At 34.4% G+C, this 18,823-nt stretch overlaps 1 protein-coding gene across 1 annotated transcript in view; it reads right to left on the bottom strand.

The window, feature by feature from the left end:
- Nucleotides 1-18,466, bottom strand: part of CUNH14orf39 (chromosome unknown C14orf39 homolog) — a 39,347-nt gene extending 20,881 nt beyond the window's left edge. The window contains exons 1-8 of the mRNA XM_004370918.1: nucleotides 18,418-18,466; nucleotides 18,263-18,319; nucleotides 17,105-17,231; nucleotides 11,551-11,640; nucleotides 5,050-5,237; nucleotides 4,913-4,955; nucleotides 2,277-2,397; nucleotides 206-297 (exon numbers count right to left, since the gene is read on the bottom strand). Coding sequence (XP_004370975.1) covers nucleotides 206-297; nucleotides 2,277-2,397; nucleotides 4,913-4,955; nucleotides 5,050-5,237; nucleotides 11,551-11,640; nucleotides 17,105-17,231; nucleotides 18,263-18,319; nucleotides 18,418-18,466 — 767 coding nt within the window. The remainder of the gene's footprint in view (nucleotides 1-205; nucleotides 298-2,276; nucleotides 2,398-4,912; nucleotides 4,956-5,049; nucleotides 5,238-11,550; nucleotides 11,641-17,104; nucleotides 17,232-18,262; nucleotides 18,320-18,417) is intronic.
- Between the last annotated feature and the right edge of the window lie 357 nt (nucleotides 18,467-18,823).

Consider the following 18,823-nt stretch of genomic DNA (forward strand, 5'->3'; position numbering starts at 1 on the left):
AATAAAAAGCAGTTCTAAGTATTAACTCATAATAATATTTAAAAGGTATACATTAAATTTTTCATAAGAAATGAGTATAAAATAGCCTGCACAGAAAATTATTTCTATACTGTATATATTAATGGCTTGGGATAGAATATAAAATCAAACTTTTAGACTTAAAATATCTGCTCACATAAAATCCAATTTTAAATATTACCTATACCCTTCTTTCAATTCCGTTCTCTTTTCTATAATGTTAGTCTTTTCTTCCAGAGTTTTGGAAAGATTCCTAGTTTCATAAAGTCTTGCAGCCTCCTAAAAAGAAAAATGACCAAAAATAAACCAAAATAATTATCTGCAAATTATTAAGGAACATGTGCTTTATCTTAACTAATAAAATTATTTTTCCACATATCAGAAGATTTATATTTTGATAGTATTTGCCATCTATTATTGAAAGCTGTCAAAAACGAGTCAAAATTGACAATAAATCAGATCTCGTTTTCCCTTACAACTCTATTAGCAAACTTAAATTTCAATTAACTTCTATCTTCTCTTTAAAAAAGAAAAATTAGAAGTAGACATTGATTTCTTACATAGACATACAGTTACCATATATTTTAAAGGAAATGGAACCTACTTTCTTTACAATACCAAAATAACATTGCTGTTATTTTGGTACCTCATATCTATTAATAGTAAACATACAATCTTTGACAGAATTTTTAAAAATTTAGAAAATTGGGTATTATATTTGTCTTTCTCACAATTTGGAAGTGACTTTGATGGGTTCTCATACTTGTGTGAATGAAAGCCACTACAATTCAATGAATGACACTAACAATGTATTCAAGAAAATATCACGCATCATCATTCTGAAGGCTAAGCTAGTTCTAGTGTAGCTCTATAAAATTTATAATCTAGTCATAAATTTATCAAGATTAAGTTCTTCAGACTATTTACTCTCTTTGCTCCTTTTTTTGTCAAGATTTTAACAGCTTTTTTTAAAACTGAATTTTAGATGAAGGTTTACAGAGCTAGCTTAAACAGTTAGTACATATATTGTTTTATGGCATTGGTTAACAACCCCATGACATGTCAGTACTCTCCCTTCTCAACCCTGGTTTCCCTATTACCAGTTTTCTTTCCTGTCCCCTCCTGCCTTCTAGTTCTTGCCCCTCAGCTGGTGTGCCCGTTTAGTCTTGTTTTGTCCTATGGGTCTGTCTAATCTTTGGCAAAAGGTGAACCTCCGGAGTGACTTCATTACTGGGTAAAAGGATGTCCGGGAGGCCATACTCTTGGGGTTTCTCCAGTCTCTGTCAGGCCAGTAAGTCTGGTGTTTTTCTGTGACTTAGAATTTTGTTCTACATTTTTTTCCTGCTCTGTCCGGGACCCACTATTGTGATCCCTGTCAGAGCAGTTAGTGGTGGTAGCCGGGCACCATCTAGTTGTACTGGACTCAGTCTGGTGGTGGCCATAGTAGTTGTGGTCTATTAGACCTCTGGACTAATCTCTCCCTTGCGTCTTTAGTTTTCTTCATTTTCCCTTGCTCCTGAAGAGGAGAGATGAGTGGAGTATCTTAGATGGATGCCCATAGGCTTTTAAGACCCCAGATGCTATTCACCAAAGTAATAGCTTTTTAATTTCTGTTATTAAGCTATATCTTCTTCTTTCGTCATCTTCTTTCTTCAACCTCCAATGAAAGTTAAAACTATTCCCCCAAACTGATGAAGTTTAACATATTCAGTAGCTAAAATACATTTTGGCTCCAAAGGTAATCTGAGGCAAATGAATTATTATAACTATTTTCCCTTTGACATACTCTCAGTTAAAAAAAAAAAATACACCTTTCCAGGATTAAACAATTTCACTAGTAATTTATAAATAAATCCAGTATTTTTACTCAACAGAATAATACTAGGCCCATATATCAAAATCAGTTCTTTGAAATGAACTACCTACAAACTGTCAGACGAATCCTGCTGATACTTTCTTAGTGATAACTTAAAAACATCTTTTATTTCACATATAGAAACTCAAACTGAATTTAAAACAAAATTGTAGAAACATATCACTGAGTTCTAAGAGAATCATTCTTTTAATATTGTTTTAACCATGTATCTAAATTGAACAGAAATTCCTTTTGAATTAACTTCAAAATTTTAAGCCTTATCTTAAGCATTTCTCCATGTTTAGGCTCTCTTGAAAACAGCTCTTCTAAGGCTACCACACCATTATACTTACACATTAATCATATTAATATATACTTTAGAAACATATAACAAAATATATACCCGGTTTAAGTAATTAATTTCCATTTCCATTTCATCTACTTCCGTCTTCAATTCAGATGAACTTTTGGTAAAATTATTGGCAAGTTTAAGAATTTCTTGTGTTTTACATCGCATATTAACCCTTTTATGTTAAGGAACCATGTCACGCAAGTAGGTTTTATAATATATGTACTACATCAGAAATAATACATAATATTATGCAACATCATGATAAATGGAGAAATACTAAAGTTGTCAAGGATTTCATTTTACTTGGATTCACAATCAACCCCTGCAGAAGCAGCAGTCAAGAAAGCAAACAATGTATTGCATTGGGCAAATCTGCTGCAAACGGCCTCTTTAAAGTGTTCAAAAGCAAACATGTCACTTTGAGGACTAAGGTGTGCCTGACCCAACCCATAGTATTTTCAATCACCTCATATGCATGCGAAAGCTGGACAATGAATAAGGAAGATCAAAGAAGAATTGATGTCTTTGAATTATGGTATTGGTGAATACTGAATATGCCATGGACTGCCAGAAGAATAAACAAATCTGTTTTAGAAGAAGTACAGCCAGAATTTTCCTTAGAAGCAAGGATAGTGAGACTTCGTCTCACATACTTTGGACATGTTATCAAGAATGACCAGTCCCTGGTGAAGGACATCATGCTTGGTAAAGGCGGAGATCAGCAAAAGAGAGGAAGACCCTCAACAAGATGGACTGACACAGTGGCTGCAACAATGGGCTCAAGCATAGCAATGATTGTGAGGGTGGTGCAGAACCAGGCAGTGTTTCATTTTGTTGTACATAAGGTCGCTGTGAGTCGGAACTGACTCGACAGCACCTAACAGCAACAGTATTTACATGTATGTTTCATATAAGCAATAAGTGATATTAATAATAGTATCTGGAAACAGAGGTAAGATTAATATAAACATTGGACAGACTCACAGATATAATTTACTGTTTATCTAGGTTACATATTGAGCTTAAAAATAAAATTTCATCCAAAATATTTGTTAGGATTTTTTTCTTTCAGTTAAATATGTTTACAGGGAGTTGTTGTTGTTGTTTGTTTTGTTTTTTTTTTTACCCAAGATGATCATGTTATTTAGTGTGACTGATAATATATAATCATGTCTAAACTTAACTCCTTATGTTTCCATTATTTATTGGTTCCAAAGTCAATATTAAAATTCATCCAATTTCTGTTTTCTTGCTTATAAGGTTCATCAGTGCACCCTGAAAAATTCAGAGGAAGACTAGATCTTCTATCTGGATTTTCTGCTTGACCTGGATTTATGCCTAATTTCAAGTAGAGAATTTCTCAGCTATTAACAGACGCACTGTGTGGTTTTGCTTAATACGATTTCCTAAACTACTCTACAATCCATTTAAGGGAATTAAAATAGGAATAGAATAGTGGCAGTGAACAAAAACTCCACAGAGAATTTGTCAGACCTTTCCTATCTGCCTTAAAAAATATGATTTATATGCTAGAACACAAAATTTCAGGTGAATATTCTTTATAATACTACGTTTTTATCAAAATTCTTGATTTAAATTTTAGATAAACCAAAAAACCCAAACCTGTTGCCATCGAGTCGATTCCGACTCATAGCAACCCTATAGGACAGAGTAGAACTGCTCCATAGGATTTACAAGGAGTGGCTGGTGGATTTGAACTACCAACCTTTTGGTTAGCAGCTGAGCTCTTAAGCAGATATGCATATTAAAATTCTAATTTTTCAATTCTTCTACCTCCATTCATCTCTTCTTGTTTGTCGTACAGCCACACATCTCATCCCATCTTACATCCCACTCCCTAAACCCCTGTAGTACCTTCTGCACCTAGCAAGCTCTGCCCCTCCCCACTGAGAAGTTAAGCACAGATGGGCAGGAAATGGACATCTCAGATTAGAATAGGGTAAAATCAAAACACAGAGTGAGCAAGTAGTAGAAGAGTTAAAAGGATGACTTAGGATGAAGCAGACAGGAAGCAAGGTACAATGCAAAGATAAAGAAGACAGTATAAACGGCAGAGTTAGAATCTGATAAGAAAGCATACGAAGGATTGTGGAGGTTAGAAGGGAGTTAAAGTTCCAAATTCATTATCAGGAAAGATTTCTCCAACAAAACAGTCAAGACTTAGATCAATTAAGAGTTACTTAAGCATCTATTACAGTGCCACTGTATTAGATTATTTCTTTATATGTCTGTCTCCCCTACTAAACTGTGAGCTCCTTGGAAGAAAGCTTTGTATTTGTTTTGGTACTACCTAGCACAAGGTAGTTTATACAGATGAATAAATAATTATGACTCACCTCCTTACCACCTTCCATCCTAGTAAGTAATAACCAATTGATTTAACTGGAACTCTTTCTTTGCTTAAGACAGAGCAAGATGACATTTTCATTAAGATACATCACTAAAAGCCAGATACATACACCATTTTATCCCCATAAAATTTCCTGCTTCTGATCACATGGACATATGTGAAAACTAGTTCCAGATGGCCTTTAAAGTAAACTCGAATTTTAATTAAACAAAAAACAAATTCATGTAATTCTTACCAAGGAAACACAATAAAAATTAAAATACTGAAATAATACTTATCTAATAAAAATTCTAGGTAGAAATACAATTGTGGATACAAGTGTAATGTCCATTTAGTAAGTGATGGAAAGGGAGCAGGCACTGAAAAACAAAACCATATTTCAGATTGATTTATTATATTCTTTTCATTATAAATATACCATTATTAAACAACATATAACAAAAATGTTAATACCTAGAAATTCCATAAAAATAGTTTCATTCATTTTTAGTTGTTCAGAGCATGCCAACACTCTGTTTTGAATTTCTTCATGTTCTGTTTTCTTCTCATAATATTCATGTGAAAAAGGTGTTTCTAAATACTTTAGTTGATATTGCTTCAAAACATCTTTATACTGGCATACATAGCCATGATACATTTTTCTGTTAAAAGAAAGAAATGATGTCTATACAGCAGAAGTATATGTAAAAACTATGCAAATATCACTTGTTAAAGTCTACTAAATTAAGTATAAAAGACAAGTCAAATATCTACTTACCCGTTTCCCTCAAATACTGTCTGCAATTCAAACTTTCTGTAACTCCATCACATTTCTCTACTTTTTTCCTCCACTATCTGAGTTATTCATTCCTTAATCCTCTCAATACAACTTCCACACCCACCATTCTAATAAAACTCCTTTTCCCAGCATGCTGAATGATCTAATTTACCCAATTCTATTATCTCTTTAGTGCTCATCCTAATTGACACTGCAGAATCTGGTTCTTTTAATCATTTACTTCTTTGTGAGCCTCTAACCTCCCTGGGTTCTGAGTCTCCATTTCCCCCACTTTGGCTATCTCTGTGACTGTGACTTTTTAATCTCCTTCAATTTTCTAAGCTAAAATTACCACATGAAGTCATGTTCTATGTGTTAGAGCTCTGGGTTCACAATCATTTATGTATACCTCAGAACTATTTTATGAAGCAAATTTCAGCACTGTTTGAAGGAACTCCTCCAGTCCATCTCAGGTAGAGGTGAGATGGTCATCTATTTAAGCACAAGTCTTGAATGGGACAGTTAATTTTATAAAAATATATTAAAACTTTCTTCTTATTTAACCTGTGCTTGATCAGCAACAGAGGTCAGTAAATTATTGCCCATAGGCCAAGTCCAGCCTGCCTCCTGCTTTTGTATAGCTTATGAACTAAGAATGGTTTTTACATTTTTAAATGATTGGAAAAAAAAATCAAAAGAAGAATAATATTTCAGGATACATTAAAATTATATAAAATTAAAATATCAGTGTCCATAAATAAAGTTTTATTGGAAAATAGTTCATTCATTTACGTATTGCTAAAACTGCTTTTGCACCACAATAACAGAGTTGAGTAGTTACAACAGAAACTCTATGGCTCATAAAGCCTAAAATATTTACTATCTCATCCTTTACAAAAAAAGTTTGCTTATCCTGATCTACAACATCAAAAATGTTCAATCTGTTTCTTTATAGAATATATATGTTTGAATCTTCTTTTTATTCAATTCTTATCAAATACTTAGTTTCAAGAAATGATATTCATAGAAAAATTTATGAAAAACATAAACTCCTTATGTTCCTCAAGATTTTCTAAATTTTATATCTTGGATCAAACCATTCTATATGGGAAAATTCTTAAAAGATACCTTAACGATTACCTCACCTTAGCAGAAGAAAAAAGAACAAGTGTTCATAAACTCTTATGTATAATGAGAAGTAAAATAAGGATAACAGCCTTATATTGGTCCGAATCTTAAGAATGTTTGCATTTCTTAATATTACTAAGCTCTGTTCCCTTTAGCAGGATAAAGAGTTGGGTCCAAAACTATTAAGCTCCTATTCCTCTAAATGCATATTTTCTAATTAAGCCCTCACTTCTAATATAACAGCTTGGGGAAATGGTTCAGGGAGGGGAGAAATATCTGTACAACTGAGCCTGGGTCACCAGTTTCAGATGAGATTAGCATACCACATCTATCCTGTCTGTATCGTATATTCACACTCCCTCCTCTAACATATTCCATATAGGAATTTTGGCAGAGGCCAGCATAGCCAAGTCATGGTTCAAAAAGAGTCACTACTATCACATTTGTTGCCAGCAATGCTAGTCTTAGTAAATGTCTGAAACAAGGATGGGAGAGTAAGAGAAATTAGCTGGTGCCTCTACTTCTTTCATTATCCATGACACCAACAAATGGACTCTTCCTTTTACAAATGCCTGGTGTTGAGTCATCAACTCAATCAGCCTATGTGGTTGGTTTAGGGAAGAATTAGATAGCTGTTTTCACTTTAATATCTCTGGCTAGCTCAAAGACATCAGCCATAACAAACACTATCAGAGAGGTGCCTACTTGGACTGGTTTGCTTTAGCCCCTCACAGAATCATTTCTAAGAATTAATGCTTTATAGCCATGGCTTGCATTGAGAGATATTATAAGAAGCAGTTTTAAATTTGTGTGTATGTGTATGTGTGTGTGTGTGTGTGTGTGTGTATGTAGTGGTTATTTTGAGGATTCTCAGGAGGCTACTGAAGATATTTACTATTACATTGTACAATTTCTCCTTTATGAGGATCTATGGGAGAAATTTCTCTCAAGCCTCAGTATCATAACAGGAAAAACTTCTGCTTATCATAAGCAATTAAAAGGAATACTCTGAATACCAAACTGATCACAATCCCTCAATACTTTTACTACTAGGAATTTCAAAGCCTAATTTGTGCCTATCTCTAGCAAATGTGTAGGACCATACAGTATAAATTTATCATTCTAACTTGACCAAAAATTTCATCTTTCTATGATATTGTTACTTTCTTGTAGCCTTGAATTTTATCTCTAGTTTTGTTAATACTATGGTATTCTATATACACACACATTGTCTCAAATCCTTTTTGGAATGAAGCAGGGTCTATAAATAACCAAGTAACAGTCTCCCCTCCGTCTATTTTTTGGATGATGGTGTACCAAGCTTTCTCCTCCTTTTGCTACATACATTCCTCTGGGCAATCCCATCAATTTCCATGATATAAAATGCCAAATAAGTCCAAATCTATGTCTTCAGTCCCTATCTTCTCTTAAGACCCATCTTTGAATATAAAGAGTATTACAGTCTAGATTTGTGTGTGTTTAATTAAAATATAAAAATAGATATGTTTTCGTCCAATTATGTCAAAAATAAAAGCATTTTAATTTTCTTAATTAGGTGACATTTTAGTGTTACATAATGCGTTCAAAGTCCCTCACTTTACTTTTTTCAGTATGTTCACTAATTGCATTCCACCATGTGTCTGTCAGTTTGTCGTACTGTGGTGGCTTGAGTGTTGCTGTGATACTGAAAGCTTCGCCACTGGTATTTCAAATACCAGCAGGGTCACCCTCGGTGGGCAGGTTTCAGCTGAGCTTCCAGATTAAAACAGACTAGGAGGAAAGACCTGTTCAGTGAAAGCCTTATGAATAGCAGTGGAACATTGTTTAACATAGTGCCAGAAGATGGCCCCTCAGGCTGAAAGGCACTCAGAATATTACTGGGGAAGAGCTGCCTCCTCAAAGTAGAGTCGACCTTAATGACATGGACGGAGTCAAGCTTTTGGGACATTCATTTGCTGATGTGGCATGACTCAAAATGAGGGAAAAAAGCTGCAAACATCCATTAATAATCAGAACATGGAATGTACGAAGAATGAATCTAGGAAAATTGGAAGACGTCAAAAATGAAATGGAATGCCTCAACATTGATATCCTAGGCATTAGTGAGTTGACATGGACTGGTATTGGCCATTCTGAATCAGACAATCATATGGTCTATTATGCTGGAAATGACAAATTGAAGAGGAATGGCGTTGCATTCATCGTCAAAAAGAACATTTCAAGATCTATCCTGAAGTACAACACTGTCAGTGATAGGATAATATCCATACATCTACAAGAGCAGTGAATATGACTATTATTCAAATTTATGCACCAACCACTAAGGTCAAAGATGAAGACACTGAAGATTTTTACCAATTTCTGCAGCCTGAAATTGATCAAACACATAATTAAAATGCATTGAAAATTACTGGCGACTGGAATGCAAAAGTTGGAAACAAAGAAGGATGGGTAGTTGGAAAATATGGCCTTGGTGATAAAATGATGCCAGAGATCGCATGACAGAATTTTGCAAGACTAACATCTTCTTCATTGCAAATACGTCTTTTCAACAACATAAGCGGTGACTATACACGTGGACCTCACCAGATGGAATACACAGGAGTCAAATCAACTACATCTGTAAAAAGAGATAATGGAAAAGCTCAATATCATCAGCCAGAACAAGGCCAGGGGCCAACTGTGGAACAGACCATCAACTGTTCATATGCAAGTTCAAGCTGAAGCTGAAGAAAATTAGAACAAGTCCATGAGAGTCAAAGTATGACCTTGAGTATATCCCACCTGAATTTAGAGACCATCTTAAGAACAGATTTGATGCATTGAACACTAATGACCGAAGACCAGACAGGTTGTGGAATGACATTAAGGACATCATACAGGAAGAAAGCAAGAGGTCATTAAAAAGACAAGAAAAAAAGAAAAGACCAAAATGGATGTCAGAAGAGACTCTGAAACTTGCTTTTGAACAGAGAGCAGCTAAAGCAAAAGGAAGAAATGATGACGCAAAAAAGCTGAACAGAAGATTTCAAAGGGTGGCTCGAGAAAACAAAGTAATTATAATGAAATGTGCAAAGACCTGGAGACAGAAACCAAAAGAGAAGAACACGCTCAGCATTTCTCAAGCTGAAAGAACTGAAGAAAAAATTCAAGTCTTGAGTTGCAATATTGAGTGATTCTACAGGTAAAATATTAAATGATGAAGGAAGCATCAAAAGCAGATGGAAGAATACACAGAGACAATGTACCAAAAAGAACTGGTCGACTTTCAACTATTTCAGGAGGTAGCATATGATGAAGAACTGATGGTACTGAACAAAGAGGTCCAAGCTGCACTGAAGGCACTGGCAAAAAACAAGGCTCCAGGAATTGACAGAATACCAATTGAGATATTTCAACAAATGGATGCCGCGCTGGAAGTGCTCACTCATCTATGCTAAGAAATCTGCAAGACAGCTACTTGGCCAACCAACTAGAAGAGATCTGTATTTATGCCTATTCCCAAGAAAGGCGATCCAATCAAATGCTGAAATTATCGAACAATACCATTAATATCACACGAAAGTAAAATTTTGCGAAGATCATCCAAAAGCAGCTGCAGCTGTTTATCAACAGGGAACTGCCAGAAATTCAAGCTGGATTCAGAAGAGTACATGGAACCAGGGATATCATTGCTGATGTTAGATGGATCGTGGCTGAAAGCAGAGAATACAAGAAAGATGTTTACCTGTGTTTTAATGACTATGCAAAGGCATTTGACTGTGTGGATCATAACAAATTATGGATAACATTGTGAAGAATGGGAATTCCAGAACACTAAATTGTGCTCATGAGGAACCTGTACTTAGACCAGGAGGCAGTCGTTCGAACAGAAGAAAGGGATACTGCGTGGTTTAAACTCAAGAAAGGTGTGCCTCAAGGTTGTATCCTTTCACCACACTTATTCAATCTGTATGCTGAGCAAATAATCTGAGAAGCTGGACTATATGAAGAAGAACACGGCATCAGGATTGGAAGAAGACTCATTAACAGCCTGCAATATTCAGATGATACAACCTTGCTTGCCGCAAAAGAGCTTTTTAAAGTGTTAAAAAGCAAAGATGTCACTTTAAGGACTAAGGCGCTCCTGACCCAAGCCATGGTGTTTTCAGTTGCTTCATGGCCACGTGAAAGCTGGACAATGAATAAGGAAGACTGAAGAAGATTTGACTCCTTTGAATTATGGTGTTGGCGAAGAATATTGAATATACCATGGACTGCTAGAAGAACAAACAAATCTGTCTTGAAAGAAGTACAGCCAGAATGCTCCTTGGAAGCAAGGATAGTGAGATTTTGTCCTACATATTTTGGATGTGTTATCAGGAGGGACTAGTCCCTGGAGAAGGACATCATGCTTGGTAAAGTACAAGGTCAGCAAAAAAGGAAAACCCTCAATGAAATAGACTGACACAGTGGCTGCAACAATGGGCTCAAGCAGAACAATTGTGAGGATGGCGCACGACTGGGCAGTGTTTTGTTATGTTGTACACAGGGAGGCTATGTGTTGGAACCGACTCAATGGCACCTAATAACAACAATTACATTTAGTCTCCAAGACTATGTGATTATGCACGTAATAAAATAAACCCACATAACTATCAGTGCTTCTCCATTAAACATAACCACCCCAATCAATCAGCAAAGTCTCAAAAACAGAAGTTTCATATAAAATAACCTTCAAAAGTCAATACTCAAAATTTGTCATAAACTATTTCTAGAGATTCCTCAGTGTTTGCCTATAACAGTTCAATCATGAAGACCATTACTTGAAGCACTTTGTTATAACTGTTACTGATAAATAGTTTCATATCTAAAGACACACCTAAACATAGCCAGGGGTAGAAAGAGCTTCACAACAAGTAAGTAGACCTCCAATGGCACCCAAATAACCCAAAATATTTCACATACTTAAAAAAATTTTTTCAGTTCTTCCTTAGCATGTGTTTGTACATTTTTCAGTTAACATTCTTACAAAGCATAAGGTCCTATTAATACTTATAGAATTTAAAAGCTTAATGTATATACTGTACTTGTCTTTTTCAACAGTTTCTTGATAAATTGTTAATTGATTCTGCATATAATCTTCATGTTTATGGAAAACACCACATGTTGGCTTCCAGCTATGGAAAAAAAGTATATGTGTAATTAGTATTTCAGAATGAGAAATAAATTGACAGAGATAATAAAAAGAAGAATGTAATAATTTAAAGATAATGGAATCATTCTCTTCCTGGAGAAAACAAGCTTACATCAAGAAAAATATTCTCATCTCCCATAAACCACCACTACCACAATTCATGAACTTATACATATGCTCAAATATCCATTAATTTTTACATAAAACCTATTTTGGAACCACGACTCGGGAAGGATCAGATGTGGCATGGCATTTTTACCACACACTCTGCAACACTTCAACATCAGCATTTCTTTTTTATCATATTTCTAAGATCTTGGCCAAGAAAGTCTTTTGGAGTAAGCACTCAAAGAGCTGGGATAGGGCTAAAGAGAGGATTTTTTTCACCTTTGAAACTTAGAAAAGCATGCTGCTACACCTTCCTGAGCTAGAAATGAAGAGACCAGGCTAATATGAACTTTAAAATTAGGTAATAAGAATAAAATTAATATCCATCTTATACACTGTTTTACTCCCTGACTTGAAAAAATATTATCAATATAAAAAATCTAAAATTAGCACACTCCATGTCAGCTTACACTCTAATTACTGCTCAAAAATTTCCTCTAGCTCTTTTTTCTTTTTTTTTTCCTAGATTCAAAAAGTATGCCCACTATGGAAACACAGAAACGTATATAGAGGAAAAAAAAGATCATCCATATTCTCAACATTGAATAATAACCACTATGATTAATAAATTGTGTCCAGATTTTATTATAAATACATATTTTAACATTGTTGAGATCATACTCACATATAATAATGTATCCTCCTTTATTACTTACTTTTAACTTGTATACGTTTTCCTTGTCATTAAGAATTCATTGTAAAGATTTTAATTATACATAATATTCCATAATTTATGTAATCATTCCCATACTGTTGGCCATTTGTGCTTAATCTAGTTTTCCCTATCATAAACAGAACTTGTACTTAAATATTTGTGTGGATTTCTGTTCATTTCCTTAGAAAATACCCCCCAAAATCGAATCACAAGGTCAAAGATTATATGTATACACATTCTGAATATTTTAGAAATTCAATAAGAAATATATATTCACTGAGAAGATATTCACTGTAAGCATTTTCATATATATCCTTCTAGTCTTTTTCTAATTATACATAAATATACAAATACTAAATTGGGTTTGTATTATGAATATTCTTTTATAACCTGCTTTGTTCAATTTGTAATATACTATTAACAATTTTCTGTCAATAAATATCTATATCATAATTTTTATTGGTTACCCAGTGTTCATTTATATGGATATGCCAAAATTCATTTAATTAATTCTCTAATGTTGGATATTAGAGTTGTTCCCAATGTTCTGTTATTTAAAAAAAAAGTTGAGACAAACACCTTGATGTAATGTTGTACATTGCATCTTTGAGAGAATGCCTAATTATTTCCTGATGAAAAAATTCTCAGAAATGGAATCACTTAATCAAAAGTTATGTTTATTTTTTAAGTTTATAAAAATATATACTGAAATGTCATCCAAACAGTTTATACCAGTGTACATTCCTACCGTGTATGCAAGAGCTGATTTTCTTATTCCTTGGCCAACACTAGGTGTTATTTTCCTTAAATCTCTGCAAAACTTAGAGGCAGATAATAATAATAAAAATATTTCATTGTTGCTTTAATTTAGATCTTTGATTATTAGTAATACTGAGCATTTGTATACATGTTTATTAAAAAAAAAAAAATCAATTGCAACTCATAGTGATCCTATAAGACAGAGTGGAACTGCCCCATAGAGTTCCAAGGAGCTCCTGGTGGATTCGAACTGCCGTTCTTTTGGTTAGCAGCCGTAGCTCTTAACCACTACGCCACCAAGGTTTCCACATGTTTATTAGACTTACGCATTTCTCATTTTGTTATTTACCTATTTAGTTTTTTAATCTATTTTTCTAATGGGGCTTTTATCTTTTTCTTATTTTCCACTAGTACTTTATATTTTTAAAACATTAATCTTTATTTGATATTTTTCCTAGTTTATCAACTTGTCTTTTATAGTCATTATGGGGTGTTTTTCTGTTTAATTTGTATGTAGTCTTATTTATCCATCTTTCCCTCTGTGGTTTCTGTCTTTGGTGACATACTTAGAAAGGCCTTCTTCTCCCCAAGAAGTCACCTATATATTTTCTTCTGGTACTTTCATGGGTTTGTATCTTAATTTAAATCTCTTAACCAGCATGCTGAAAACATACACTAGAAGTATTTATAAAGTTGAATATATTAAAATCAATGGATCCTATTAACTCCCCTCAGAACTGAGCAGAGATTAAGCTTGTCTAAACCGTATCTAGGAGAAACGGTACGTTCTAAGGAGAACTATCAGTACTTTTCTAGCACCCATTGCAATCAGCTGAGGAAAACCACTGGCAAAGCCCACTGCCACAAAACCTAAATCAAAACAATGAGAAAAAATTCGAACAATATATAATTTTTGCCTATCATATTGCCAAAAAATTAAAAGATTTATAATTCCAGTGTGGAACACTTGCATCAGCAGGGCAGATGAGGGAGGAGAGGCCTGAGGAGCCAAGGGGCCAACGAACCAGGAAGCAGATGCTGAAGAGATAAGGAACACAGGAAGCAGAGCTGCCTCAGTCTCAAAAGGTAAGGCCAGGACCTCTGGGGTTTCAAAGGGTAGAGCCATGGCCTCTGCTGTTTCTAAGGGTGGAGTTGTCACTCTGATGGAGTAGGAGAGTGGTGAGCCTAAAGTCAAGGGAGCAGAGTTGCTGTCCCAGTGGGCCTGGAAGGCAGAGCTGAAGCCCAGGGCCAAGGGGCCTCCACTCAGAATCCAGAGAGTATGGCCAATACCTAGAGTCTGGAGGGCAAGGCTATTGTGTAAATGGTCTCAGAGAACACAGGCTTATTTGCAAAGCCTTGAGGGCTAATGTAATGTGTTCTGCTGACTTGCTTGGTGCCTGTTATGCTTTCTTTCCCTCCAGTTTCTCCCATTTGTAATGGAAATGTCTAGCTTGTGCCTGTTTGGCCATTGTACTTTGGAAGCAGATAACTTGTATTCTAGATTTCACAGATAAAGAGGAATTTCTGGATTTTGGACTTGGAGTTGACTTAAGACTTTTGCGATGATATAATGGGGTGAATATGTCTTACATGTAGCAAGGACATGAATTTTGGGGGGTCAAAGGGTAGAATGTCATGGATTGAATTTTGTCCCCCCAAAATATGTGTCAACTTGGTTAGGCCATGATTCCCAGTATTGTGTGGTTGTCCTCCATTTTGTGATTGTAATTTTATGTTAAAGAGGATTACAGTGGGATTGTAACACCATTACTAAGGTCATATCCCTGATCCAATGTAAAGGGAATTTCCCTGGAGTGTGGCCTGCACCACCTTTTAACTCGCAAGAGATAAAAGGAAAGGGAAGCAAGCAGAGAGCAGGGACCTCAAACTACCAAGAAAGCAGCCCCGGGAGCAGAGTGCATCCTTTGGACCTGAGGTTCCTGCGCTGAGATGCTCCCAGACCAGGGGAAGATTGATGAGGAGGACATTCCTCCAGAGCTGATAGAGAGAGAAGTCTTCCCCTAGGGCTGATGCCCTGAATTTGGACTTCTAGCCTATTGCAAACAAACAAACAAAACCCATTGCCATGGAGTTGATTCCAACCCATTGCCAGACTGTGAGAAAATAGATTTTTCTTTGTTAAAGCCATCCACTTGTGGTATTTCTGTGATAGCAGCACTAGATAACTAAGACACCAGCAGAGATTAAGCTTGTGTAAAGCATATCTAGGACAAAGGGTAGGTTCTAAGGGGAAACTATCTACTTTTCTAGCACCCATTGCAATCAGTTGAGGGAAACCACTGGCAAAACCCACTACAACAAAACTTAAATCAAAACAATGAGAAAAAATTCAAACAATATATAATTTTTGCCTATCATATTGCCAAAAAATTAAAAGATTTATAATTCCAGTGTTGGCAAGGGTCTGAGAAAGTAGAAATTCACATACATTGTTGGTGCATGTACACTGGTATAAGTAGGTATAACCTTTTTGGAGAACAGTTTGGCATCATTTGTGTCAATGTTTAAATATGCATACTCTTTCATCTAGTAATTTCACTTCTAGGAGTCTATTCTACAGCAGTAAGTGTATAAATGTGAGCAGTAATATTTCCACATCAATTGGGGAATGGTTAAATAACTTAGAATACATCAATACTATAAAATACTACAAAAAAAAAAAAAACAACCCATTGTCATTGAGGTGATTCCGACTCATAGTGACCCTATAGGACAGAGTAGAACTGCCCCATAAGGTTTCCAAGGAGTGGCTAGTGGATTTGAACTACCAACCTTTTGGTTAGCAGCCAAACGCTTAACCACTGCACCACCAGGACTGTTAAAAAGAATTAAATCTACGCATAATTACATGCACACTACAATTTTACTGTTAAGTTTAAAAAGCAAGTTGTAGAATAGTATAGTATGATCTCATTTTTGTAAAAAGAAAGATAGATAGATATGTATACGTGTATATGTAATAATGATGTTACGTGTTTAACTACTAAGCATGATTACCTATGAGGAGGAAGACAGGGCAGCAGGAAGTAAAAAACTTTTACCCCATACAATTGTATATAGTTTGTCTTTTTATACTAGATATATGATACTTTTATAATTTTTTTAAACCAGTTTAAAAAACAATGACAGGAAAAAGCCAATAGGCTTATGAAAATTTTGAATAACAATGTTTTTAAACAAACATGATTCTATATAGTATACTACTTAATATACAATGATCCACATAAAATTAAGTTCAGAAAACCAATACATTTTATTTTTATAAGTATTTGTAATATATAGTAAAATTCTCTTCACAATAAACCCTTTTTATCTTTTTTTTAATTGTGGAGAATATATACGTAAAAAAAATTTGTCATTTCAACATTTTTCACGTTATTCACAATACGTCTTTGTCTCTAAATGTTTGTCTTGTAACAGATTTAACTACTTGAAACCATGTTGAAAGAATCTCTAACATATTGAATACTTTTATTTTGAAAAACTACTAATTTCAGGGTGAATTCCCTTACACAAAAATAAAAACCTAAATATTCAAAGATGGAAATTATTTTAAATTTATTTATCTAATAAGAATTTTATATACTGAGCCTAGATTATTCAAAATTCTATATTTAGGTTAATTGTATCTGAATTAGTGGGATCTTAAATTCCTTGCTCTATTTTCCTTTTGAACTGCCTATAATTCTTTCCTACAGTGGCATGTAACCAGGCAATTTAAGATTTGATCCATCATTTTGCTAGTATAGAACACTTCGTCAATTTTTTCAACTATAAACTCAGAAACCTTGAACAGAAGAATCTTGTGACAATTATTGAAAGTTCACTTCTTTCAAATACTCACTTATTACAGTTGTCTTTGATCTCCTTACTATGTTTACAGTAATAACCAATTTCTTCATCTGTTGCATTTATAGTTTCATGTATCTTACGAATAGTTTTTTTGTTTTCTTTAATATCTTCAAAGCATTCTGGAAACAGGTAATATTTACTTTCTTAAGACAGAAATCATAAATTCAAAATAAACAAACACAGTAGGAAAAAGGAGAAAGGCAAGTTACCTAAAAGGAGCAGAGTCAGAGAATGGAAAGTGCCAAATACTAAAAAGCAGCGAACCAGAACCAGGCTTCAGTCTAGACCCAGAAGCTAAGGAGTTGTATTTGAGACTGAAGAGAAATAAATTTACCCTGCCCCTCTTCTCTAATGTAAAAGGGCTAGATTAGGTGATATCTAAGGTCAATCGCATCCTATGCTGTTATGAGATCATGTAAACAATATTTATTCATGATACTAATAAAATGCTTTTGTTTTTGACAAATGCTAAGTTTCTATTTATCAATTCCATGTCAAGTAATTACTAAATGCATCTTCAACTCACTTATTTACCGGTGAGTCAACTCATGAGAAAAATAAAATCATGTAATTTCCTGACAAGACTAGAATAAATTCTTAATATTCTGTATTTTTTGATCACAAAAAAGATAACCAAATTCTACCTTTTCAGAACTATTAAGAAATTCAAAGTTCTACTTTTATTTTGACAGTTTTTATGTAGAATCCTAAACATGCTATATTCATGTAATTTGCCTTGCCATTTCGTTCATATTATTTTTCAGAATTATTATTCCTGGAAATGTGGAATCCATCAATCTTCATCCCTGATTTTTGGTGATTTTTATAAAGATAAAAAAATCTTTACTCAAATATTTGAAATAACTGTATTATGCAAGCAAAATTATACCTTTTCAACTGCACATAAGGGATCATTTCTGCTTAAAGGAAAATTCTCCAACACAAAATAATTAAATGCTGAATACAGAAACTTATTATCAAAAATTATAATTAAATCACACCTATTTTGCCTTGGGTAAATGACTCATTATTAATCATTAGACAGAACTGGAACAAAAGTTAAAATGCCAACAAGTTGCACCAAACAGGGCAATTGTATATTATATGCCATAAAAAATTAAAAGACTAAAATATCTTCTGATCTACTTACTATTAATTCGTTGAACTAGATCTTCTTTAGTTCTTATGTCTTGATCATACTGGAAAACTATAAGAAATAATTCTTTTGTGACTTCATATCATTATTAAAATGTCAAATGATAATACAAATAGCTACCCATTTCTTTATTTTCATTTTATACCTACCAAATTCTAGCAAAAGTCTGTCCAAACTGACAAATAGGCTGTCATTCATCTTGGCTACTATGTTCAAAAAAAAAAAAAGACATTCATAAGGAACGATTTTCTGAAAAGTCATATTTGAGGTAACAAAACTCTTCACAAAAACATGTGGGTGGAGCGGGAACTTGGGAGGGGAGAGCCCATTTCAACCACCAACTACATTCCTAGTCTAGCACAGGAAAACCAAAAAAAGCAAACCTCTTGCCCACGAGTCAGTTCCGATTCATAGTGACCCAATGGGACAGAAGTGAACTGCCCCATAGGGTTTCCAAGGAGCCACTAGTGGATTCAAACTGCCGACTGTTTGGTTAGCAGCCCAGCTCTTAACCACTGCACCACTAGGGCTCTGTAGCGCCAAAAAAAAAAAAGT

Source organism: Trichechus manatus, unplaced genomic scaffold (genome assembly GCF_000243295.1).
Source record: "Trichechus manatus latirostris isolate Lorelei unplaced genomic scaffold, TriManLat1.0 scaffold00010, whole genome shotgun sequence".
NCBI classification, from domain to species: Eukaryota; Metazoa; Chordata; class Mammalia; order Sirenia; family Trichechidae; genus Trichechus; species Trichechus manatus.